Source organism: Lactuca serriola, chromosome 8, assembly GCF_051521515.1.
Source record: "Lactuca serriola cultivar US96UC23 chromosome 8, Lser_US96UC23_V15, whole genome shotgun sequence".
Classification (NCBI taxonomy): domain Eukaryota; kingdom Viridiplantae; phylum Streptophyta; class Magnoliopsida; order Asterales; family Asteraceae; genus Lactuca; species Lactuca serriola.
The window spans coordinates 3,542,379-3,552,576 of record NC_136415.1 but is presented as its reverse complement, the minus strand read 5'-3'; the positions used below and the strand labels follow the sequence as shown (position 1 = coordinate 3,552,576).

Here is a 10,198-nt window from a genome sequence, read left to right as displayed (position 1 = left end):
ACTTGTGGTACTTGCTTTCAAAGACAAGAAGATTGAAGATTTGAGTTGTTATTACAATATAACAACAAGAGATATGTAATCCCTTCTACTATCTAAATTTCGAAATACCTAGGAGCATGCTAGGGTTCTTTATGTGTTCATAATGTTGTGTATCTAATAGTGAATACATAGATCCAATTCTAGGGTTGCATGCACACATAGGATTGTTTGTATATAGAAGAAGATGATCCCCTTCCTTGGGTAGGAAGGGATCCTTTTATACATGTTGTTAACGAAATGGGGTGGCTCTCCTCATGTGGGAGTGAAATGTGACACTTTCCTACTGGGAGAAGTATGCTCACGCCGTCTAACGGCCATGTCAGTTTCGGGCTAAGACTGAGTTTCAGGCTAAGACTGAGACCCGGCCAAGGCCCTGGCGAGATAACGTCCCGTCAGTGCTTTCCGTCAGATTTAACGTGGTCGTATACGGTAACATTAACAAATGTATTCTAAACTAAATTGTTTATTTAAGTTGCACACAATCTTATTTTACATCATTAAAATAATCTAAATAGAAGTCTAATTAATATATGCAACAATGTATTATCTTCTATTAAATTTCAAGTTTTGAATGAGATATACCATATCACAACCCTAATTTCTTATATAATTTCTTTTATTTAACAAAAATATATATTGTACATATGTAATCTCAAATTTATGTAGGTGGATCAAGGCCCACTCTTGCACATATATGGCTACGCCCGTGTATATACGTATATTCCATGTTAAAAGCCCATTATTCAAACGTTCGAAATTCATCACAGTCTCGATCTTTGAGTGCATTTTATAGGATTGAAGTGTGAATGTTTACTACTTGAAGAGAAAGATGATGACAACCTTAAATCCCAGTCTTCCACATATTTTGGAACACATTCATCGAACATGATTTTACTAGAAATCCCATGAGCATTAATTGTCGATAGGTCTGACCGTGTAATGAACCTTTCTTTAGGCGCATCATTAATGGAACTCAAGTCTATACCTTCATGGTACTCGGCCACCAAGCCAGCCGGCACAACAAACTGGCCATTCAAATCAAGTGCGACTCTATGAAGACTATGATATTGGTTCGAGCTCGAAACCGCTTCCCTTAAATGGTGTTGCGGTTCTGAGGAGGTTGAACCGTTGGAAGGCCCACCACCCTGTTCGTTTTTTTGCGAGTAAATAGACACAGCTTTTGCTAGGAGCTCGGCCACAGCATCCTTGTACTCTTTTGGATGATGCTTATAATGACCTACACGGACATTATACATATATGAGCGACGTAGGGTTGATGCTCAGTGGATCGCGGCAACTTGGTAACCGTGAAAATACAACCAAACAAATAGTTATGTTGAGGAAACTGCAAGTATTACCTACATGAGCGGAGCTACTCCATTTTAGCAATTGGACATCACCACCAAGGTTTTGTAATCGTTGAGCAAAGTTAGCGATGGTTTGGTAAGGGGCAATATCGTCGTTTTCTGAGCAAAGTATTAGATATGGTGCTCCAAATCCCTACATTTTATTTTGAAAATAAGAAATGGAAAAAGGGGTTGAGTGGTAAGAAATGGGAACTTACTATAGTTGAATACAAAGTCTGCCAATAATCTGCGCGTAGGGAGTTCCATCTCTTAGGGAACAAGGTATCGAGACTAGATGAGAAACCATTTGCAATCCATTTTACTATTATAGGAGGATGCGAGACTTTAAGAACGCTTGGGTGAAGAACAAAACGGGTGGCCAAATCGCTTACGAAATCGATTGGACAAGAGTCATATATATGTCCGGAAATGCAATTTCTAACGACTTCATACTCATCCTTCACCATTCAACAACATCAAACAGGTTTTCAGATTACCATCGGATGACACATCACAGAAAAGCACTTATACTGTCACCATTTTATTAGTTAGCCCATTATATATATAGTTAAAACACATTTTCCCAAGTTACCAGGGCAAGGAGAAATTACAGAAAAGCAAAAACGTATTTTTTCACCATTTTATTGATTTAGTCGACCAATTTTTTTTATTAACTTAACCATATAACTATTATTATGGTAATAATAAAAGAATAACAGTTTGGTGACTAAATCGGGAAGATGATGAGAGTATGTTGTACCTTTTTTTTTTTTTTTTTTTTCAAAACAGGGGTAACCTGGAAGATGGTGAAAATAAAAAAGTGTTTTTTTGTAGCTTGCCCTTCAAAAACTCATGGCTAATCAATCATAATAAAAACATGATACAGAGGAAAGAAGAAGAAGAAGAAGAATAAAGGTCATACCAGATTTCCATGAGTATCACGCTTTGAGTCGATTATCTGTACCAAGAAGACGCCAAGTAAATCACCAAACCACTATGAAGCCTCCCTTTGTGACAGGGTTAAATACCATAAAGACAAATGTTATACAATTCACTCTCAATCAAATGATGTATAATAACTTCCATTCTCAAATCCATGATTTGTAAAAACCTTGGCTGGAAAGTGGAAATGCCATGCATCATGGAATAAGCAAAAGGATTTTGCCATGACAAATTTGAATAAAATATCGCCAACGGCCAACCTGGTTAACCATCATCATTGTTTCTCCCTTATTTCTTTTTAATTAACTCTTGTGTGGATAAAGTGTTGTCGGGATAAATAATGTTTAACAAAAGTAATTGAGGAAAATGGAATAAAAATAAATAAATGATGGAAATTTTGTAAACCATTAGGAGTTAATAGAAAAACCACATTTCCATGACTTTTTCTATGAAATAAAAACCTTACCATGGTAACTAAGTCTTTATAAAAAAAATTATGATATACAAGGATATGCAACTTATATTTACCTGCAAGGCTTTGTACATGCAAGTTAGGGGGCCACCAGAGAAAGACGCAAACACAAGTGGGCATGGCCTTCTTTTTAGCTCCTTCAAATACAAAACAACAAAATTTTGTATCAAGCCTATATATATATCAAAAAAAAAAAAAAATCATAACTAATCAAGAAAAGGAAATACAAGCAGTGTACTCAAGCGGATTTTCCTGATTATTGTGATGTTGTCTACAAACTCAAGGATATAATTGCCATAGAACATAGGCACAATAAGTGGTCAGAAGTTATGAAATTTACCTTAATGAGCTCATTTAGAAGGTTCAGTGCCAAAGCAGTAGCCTTATCAGGGAAGAACCTGTCAATCAATTGCAACATCTTTCAGCAACTTGTAAGTTGTAACTTTTGGACTAAACCTCAAGGACAATTCAGATTCATCATGCCAATCAAACCCAAAAGAATCACGCAAAAACCAAAAGTCAAACCTTTAGATGCCCCAAATTGAAAAAAAAAAAAAAAAAAAAAAAAAAAAAAAAAAAAAACGGAAGCATATCATTTCAAGAAAAAGTAGCACACTTATGTAAGAAATTTGCAATTTGTAATAATTGCATGGATATCAATTTCTAAGCATATTTTCTACAGATAAGTCTTCCAATTTACGTCAACAAATGGAAATCAAATCGGTTGATTTCAGAAGTCAAAGTGTAAATTATGTAACAATTCAGAACATCTACAATGGTGAGATTATGACATGACTTAAGATTATTATCATATAATCTTTCTGTTAATTTTGCCCAATGTTAAATATGTATTCCCTAATGGATAACATGTTCGAATTATAGTTTTTAACAAATTTAAGTAATTTATCACCAACTATATTAAAATTAAAATGTTATATAAACCACTCGTCTAATTTGTTGTTTTAAACCTGACTTAAAATATATTATATAATCATTATAAATTTAATATTTCATAATTGAAAAAATATCAAATACTTAATATATAAATTATTTTATAAAGAAAAAACTAATGTTAAAAATTTAAATTATTGAATGAGAAAAGGATTATATGTACTAAGCCTAAAAATAAATTACCCTCGTTAAGCCGTTAATGAATAAAAAAACAAACTATTCCGGTGTTAATGGTGCGGATTGCTGAGTAATGATTCAAATTCAAATAGTAATGAGTCATAACAAAACTCAGCTGAGATGCATTAATCTAAAACCGGAAATCGGGAATAACACCAGAAGATGATGATATGAAGGATATAATAGACTTAAATTATAAAAGAAAGTAGGTAGGTAGGTAGGTAGGTAGGTAATCAGGGTTGATGAAGATAACATACATATTAAGAAATTGCGAATGGCAGACAAGGGAGTCCCAACCAAGAGAGGAGTAAAGGTCAACATGTTTCTTCAAATTCTTCTCTTCGCTTGACATCCATGCGAATACAACAACTATTCCTCTTCTTCTTCTTCTTCTTCTTTCTTCTTCTTTTCGCTTCCCCCAGTAGAATCTTCCCCCAAATCCCCACATCCTCCCTCGCTCGTTTTTACTGTTGATCTTGATTCCTCTTCAGAGAATAAGCTTACAGATATGACTGTTGATGATGATTCGTTATGATGAGTTTTATATACAAAGAAAAGATTTATGCTATGTTCCTGAATTATACAAATTAAAGCGAGAAGAGAAAGGAATTGGAAAGAAAGTCAAAAAAATGGTGTTCCTTAGAAAAGAAGTTAGAGAATAATCAGACTTCCAAACTTTCCTCTTGACTTTTCAAATTACTTATTGACCCTTCAAACCTATTATAAAAGTAAACGTCAGCGCCACTATCTCAATTCTCGATAATTCAACGCCTCTTATCTCATTTCTCACCCAAGAAATCTAATCGAATCAAAGACGAAAAATTATATACATGGTCCTATGGTTTGGTAAAATAATTACATATAGTCCAACTTCAAGAAAATAAACAATCCCGGTCCTTGTTTTCTTTTGTCATTATTACATAAATGATCATTCCGCCACACCCTGAAATTCCGTTAAAAAAATTGATGATGATGTGTCACTATGGGTATGTTTGATATGGAGTTTTTGGAAGCGTTTGAAAGCTTTTAGCTTTTAGTTTTTGACAAAACTTTCTAGTTTAAACAAAAAGTTTCGTTTGGTAGTACGAACGTTTAGTTTTTAGTTTAAACAAAACACTCCAAATCTAAAAATTACTTCATGTAGCGTTTAACAAAATGCTACCGATCTTTGAAATCAATTTCCATAATTACCCTTAAAAATATATTTATATTTATTTATTTTTAATCAATTGTCATTTTATATAATTTTATATATTTCAAAAGCTTCCAGCTATTTTTGCCAAACACTCATATAACAAATAAAAGTTACAGCTTCCCGCTACTCGCTACCAGTTACATGCTACCCACTTCCAGCTAACAATTACTTTTGCCAAACACGCTCATAACTTATTTAAAATCTCTCTTTTCTCTCTCTCTCTCTCTCTCTCTCTCTATATATATATATATATATATATATATATATATATATATATATATATATATATATTCAAATGAAAATAGTTTTTTGAATTGAGAACCTTTTTTACATATCACATTAAAAACACATGTGTTTCTATTTGTGATTATCTTCAGGGGTATTTTCATAACTTTGTCTGTTATAAACCATTATTTTGTCTAATTCATTTACATGTTTGACGCAAGCTTGGGAGTATTATTTGAATTCAGAGTGATTCGATTCGATTTTTTCGCAATTCATCCTAGATCTTAGTGATTTCTTAGATTTTTCTTCCAAAACTCTATGCTTGTTGTTCGTCGATTCTTATGGAAGAAGAAATTGCATCATCGTCTAAGAATTACAGGTTTAACTATTCGTTCTATCAAAAGGTAAAAATCTTCGCTTTGCATAACTTTTTTTAATGATTAAACACTGACATATTTATTTATTTAATCTATTCTAGTAATCGAGTCAGTTATTTAATGTTTTGAGTTTGAAATGAGTTAGGTTTAACATATTGTTCATCAAAAAGTAAAGATTGTCGCTTTTCAGAACTTATTTTGATCATTTATCGTCGATTCTTGCATCGTAACTACATTATGAAGTATGAATTGAAAGTTTTGAGTTCGAAAGGAGTTAGGTTTAATAAATTTTACCTTGGGTTGATCATTAAACGTCGATTATTGCATTTGTTGCTATATTTATGTAGTATAAATCAAAATTGTTGAGTATGAAGTTAATAATCGTGATTTATGTTTGGAGGAAAACCTAATTATGTAGAAAACATTTGATTAGTATATGTTTAAAATTGTATTATTTTAATCACATGTGATTAAGTTCTTTTATTAACAGTTTATGATTAGTTATTAAAGAAACATATGTGATTTATATCGGTTATATAAACTATAATACTCAACATAAATGATATGTTATTGATATCGTTGATATCTGTTATAAACTATAAATGTGTTATTAACATTGGTAAAATCATATGTGATTGATATATGTTATAAACTATAATACAATGCTTTAAATCATACATTATTAATATAAGTTATAATCATAAATGTTTTAAGCATATATGTTTAAAATCATATGTGATTGATATATGTTTTAATCACAAATGTTATAAACATTTACATTTTATATTATATCATAACATTTACATTTTATATTATAGTGTTTTATATCATATATTATTAATATTTTTTTAATAATAAATGTTTATGTTGTTAATGATAGGCTCTGTTGTTTGACAATGTTTTTTACAAGCATGAAATAATGTTTTATGCTTAAATTCAAATGTATAATCACATGTGATTTATAAATGTTTATTCACATTTTTTTATTAAATCACATGTTATTGTTTTATATAATCACATTTGATTTTTTTATGTAATCATATTTTATTATAAATATTTTATTCGGTCATATGCGATTGTTTTATATAATCGCATGTGATTGCTTACCAGGTTTTGAGTATATGCATGTACTTATCTTTGATTATTACTCCTGAAATGTTGTTGTCTAATATCACAATGTTTGCATTTTTTTATGTTAAAAACAAATACAAACATGTTTTCTTCATCGAAAACAGGGAAAAATATATGCATTTAAATATGTATTGTCATATTTAGAAAGGATATACATTGTAATAAGAACAATAAGGGTTTTTTAAAAACTTACAAGATCAACATTTTTCGTTTGTGTTTTTTCTTCGTCTCCATTTAACCAATCTATAAGGTATTTCCTGAATAGATTGTATCTGTTATTGTCTTTTCCTTAGCTTCCCGTTCCATTATTCCTTTATTTGTTTATCTATCTTTTTCTTCTTCTCATCTTTTGTTGGTTTTGGAATTGGCTCATCCTCAATGTACTTTGTCTAAATGGTGAATCATGTGTGATTCAGTGTATAATGATATATGTATTTAAACAACTTTTATTAATTTAGTACTCCCTCCATCCCAAAATTATAGTCCATCTTTCCTTTTTGGTTTGTCCCAATAATAGTCCACTTCTAAAAATAAATAACATTTTTACCAAAATACCCCTTCATCATTATTTAACCAACTAAGCATTTAATGAAACATTAAATGCAAAGTAAGGACAAAACTATCATTTTATTATATAAAGTTAGTGGTAATTAATGATTTTTTTTAATTTGTGTGTTTTTTTGTCTGTGGACAATAATATTGGGACGGATGGAGTATTAGAATCACATATGTTTAACTTACTGTGAGTTGGACGGAAAAGAATACTCTATATGGAGAATTTTTTAAGTCTCTGTCCTTCGTATTGTAATTTAGCAATTCAGCCTATGAGTCTATAACATCGGAAAACATATATTCTCCAAGATACAAACACATATCGAAAAACTTCTCGTTTGTTTTCCGTAAACAACACTTCATCATTGTAAATATTGTTGGGTTTTCTCTTGGGTTTTTTTAGCCCATGAGGAAAGCCCACTTGTTTAGCCCATGTGTATATATATATATATATATATATATATATATATATATATATCTGTGTGTGTGTGTTACATGCCCTAATTTCATTAACACACAAAATTTTTCAGCCACTAAGAGAGTTAGAGAGAGTAAGAAGCAGAAGAGGTTTTTTTTCTCAATTCCTGTTTTGAAGATACACGTGCAGTGTTTTGGTAATTTTCCGGAGATCCAACGGTCCGTTTTCTCTCATTTTTGGACAGCAGCTTCCTAACATCGAGACCTTCAGATCCAACGGTTGAATTTTCGAGATCAGCTTCAGAGACTCGGGAATCATCGCTTCTATTTGCTGCTATAAATCAGGAACGTTTTTGGTGATATTCTTCTTTGTCTTTGCTTATTTGATTCCATATGCTTGATGTGATTTAGTTCCAAGTATATGATGATTATTGTATGCCTCTAGTACATCTAGAGAAGACTTTGTATTGCTCTAATATTAGTGATAGTGGATTTGAAGCGACTATAGTAGTCCCGTGGTTTTACTCTCCTTTCTTGAGAGGTTTTACTCTAATATTGGTGATAGTGGACTTGATTACTTATTGTTTTGGGTTGATTATATTGATCATATAACTTGGGGCTGATTTGTTGCAAGTGAAAATATCATATTTGTTTGCATCCTAAAAGGTTATTCAATACGGGAATAGTTAAGTCAAACGAAGTATTATTCCGCATTGTTATTTACCGTTGTGGCTGTGTTTTTCTCATCAGATTGGTATCAGAGCATGGTTCTTGTTATTAGGTTACTTGTTTGAACAATGGAAGCTAATACAAATAGGATTGTAAATTTGAATGGTTCTAATTATCAAGTTTGGAGAGGCAAGATGGAAGACCTTCTTTATGTGAAGGATTATTATATGCATGTGTTTAATACTGAAAAAGCTAAAGATAAAACAGATGCAGAGTGGAATATTTTGCATAGAAAATTTTGTGGGTATATTCGACAATGGGTTGATGATAATGTTTTTTATCCTACTAGCGTGGAGACTCATGCTTATACTTTGTGGAACAAGCTTGAGCAGTTATATGCTCAAAAGACCAGGAACAATAAATTGTTCCTGATTAAATAGTTGATTGGCTTGAAGTACCATAATGGAAATCCTATTAGTGATCATTTGAATTCTTTCCAGTGAATTATTAATCAACTTGCAGGAATGGGTATCAAGTTTGAAGATAAGTTACAAGGTTTATGGCTTCTTGGCACTTTACCGAATTCTTGGGAAATTTTTAGGACATCCTTGTCCAACTCTGCACCAGATGGTATTATCACCATGGAATTGGCTAAAGGCGGTGTTTTAAATAAAGATATGAGAAGAAAGTCACAAGGTTCCTATTCACATTCATATGTCTTGGTCATAGAAAGCAGGGGGAGAAGTCAAAGTAGAGGTCCGAATAACAAAGGGAAACATCACAGTAAATCTAAATGAAAGTTTGTTGACTATGAGTGCAGTCATTGTGGTAGAAAAGGGCACACAATACAATTTTGTAGACATTTGAAAAGGGAGAACAAGAAGGCGCATTACAAAAATCAAAAGAACAATCACAAGAAAGATGATGGTGGTAATGATACTGCTGAAGTTAACACTGCTACCGAAGAGTTTTTTATTTGTTGTGATTATGATATGGTTAATCTTGCACATGTTGATTCGAGTTGGGTTGTTGGCAGTGGTGTTGCCTGTCATGTGACATCACAAAGGGATTTTTACACATCTTACACTCGTGGTGATATTGGGGATGTTAAGATGGGTAATAATGGGTTATCAAAGATTAATGGTATCGGAGATATTTGTTTGAAGTTTGAGACTGGGATGGAGTTGGTTTTACACAATGTAAAACATGTTCCAGATATTAGACTTAGTTTGATCTCTGCTAGCTTACTTGATGATGACGGTTACCATAGTACCTTTGGTGGTGGCATTTGGAAACTCACTCGTGGTTCTTTGATCGTGGCAAGAGGTGAAAGAAGCTTAAAGTTATACATGACACATCCGAAGATCTCCAAAGAATTGATCCATGCATCGATACATTGTGACATGACCAATTTGTTGCATAAGAGACTTGGTCACATGAGTGAAAAGGGGATGTCTTTATTATTGAAGAAAAATGTGTTAACCGGTGTGCATGATGTGAATTTGAAGAGATGTTCTCATTGTCTAGCAGGTAAGAAAAATAGAGTTTCCTTTAAGAGCCATCCTCCTTCTAGGAAAGAGAATTACTTGATCTGGTATATTCTAATGTATGTGGTCCCATGAAGACTAGGACACTTGGGGGTTGTTTGTATTTTGTCACATTCATTGATGACTATTCAAGGAAGGTATGGGTTTATACTTTGAAG

General features: G+C 32.2%; 1 protein-coding gene across 2 annotated transcripts; it reads right to left on the bottom strand.

Annotated features, from left to right (window-relative positions):
- Positions 1 to 637: 637 nt before the first annotated feature.
- LOC145068476 (uncharacterized) lies at positions 638 to 4,627 on the bottom strand. Of its 2 annotated transcripts, none has more exons than XM_079015447.1 (7): positions 4,185 to 4,623; positions 3,140 to 3,197; positions 2,856 to 2,936; positions 2,308 to 2,343; positions 1,604 to 1,843; positions 1,398 to 1,539; positions 638 to 1,276 (listed from the first exon to the last, which is right to left on the bottom strand). In XM_079015447.1, the coding sequence occupies exons 1-7, from the start codon at positions 4,373 to 4,375 to the stop codon at positions 801 to 803; spliced, it is 1,224 nt and encodes a 407-aa protein (XP_078871573.1). In that variant the 5' UTR covers positions 4,376 to 4,623; the 3' UTR covers positions 638 to 800. The 2 variants fall into 2 exon arrangements, with proteins under 2 accessions (XP_078871573.1, XP_078871574.1); XM_079015448.1 differs by having other exon boundaries at positions 1,072 to 1,276; positions 1,402 to 1,539; positions 4,185 to 4,627.
- Between the last annotated feature and the right edge of the window lie 5,571 nt (positions 4,628 to 10,198).

What these genes read in the sequence shown, in the direction of transcription:
- LOC145068476 (XM_079015447.1), bottom strand. Translation starts at nt 4,375, where the DNA reads ATGTGGGGATTTGGGGGAAGATTCTACTGGGGGAAGCGAAAAGAAGAA. An exon ending in CATTCGCAATTTCTTAATAT is followed by an intron (nt 3,198 to 4,184) that starts GTATGTTATCTT and finishes ATTGATTGACAG; the next exon opens with GTTCTTCCCTGATAAGGCTA. An exon ending in GAGTAGCTCCGCTCATGTAG is followed by an intron (nt 1,277 to 1,397) that starts GTAATACTTGCA and finishes ATGTCCGTGTAG; the next exon opens with GTCATTATAAGCATCATCCA.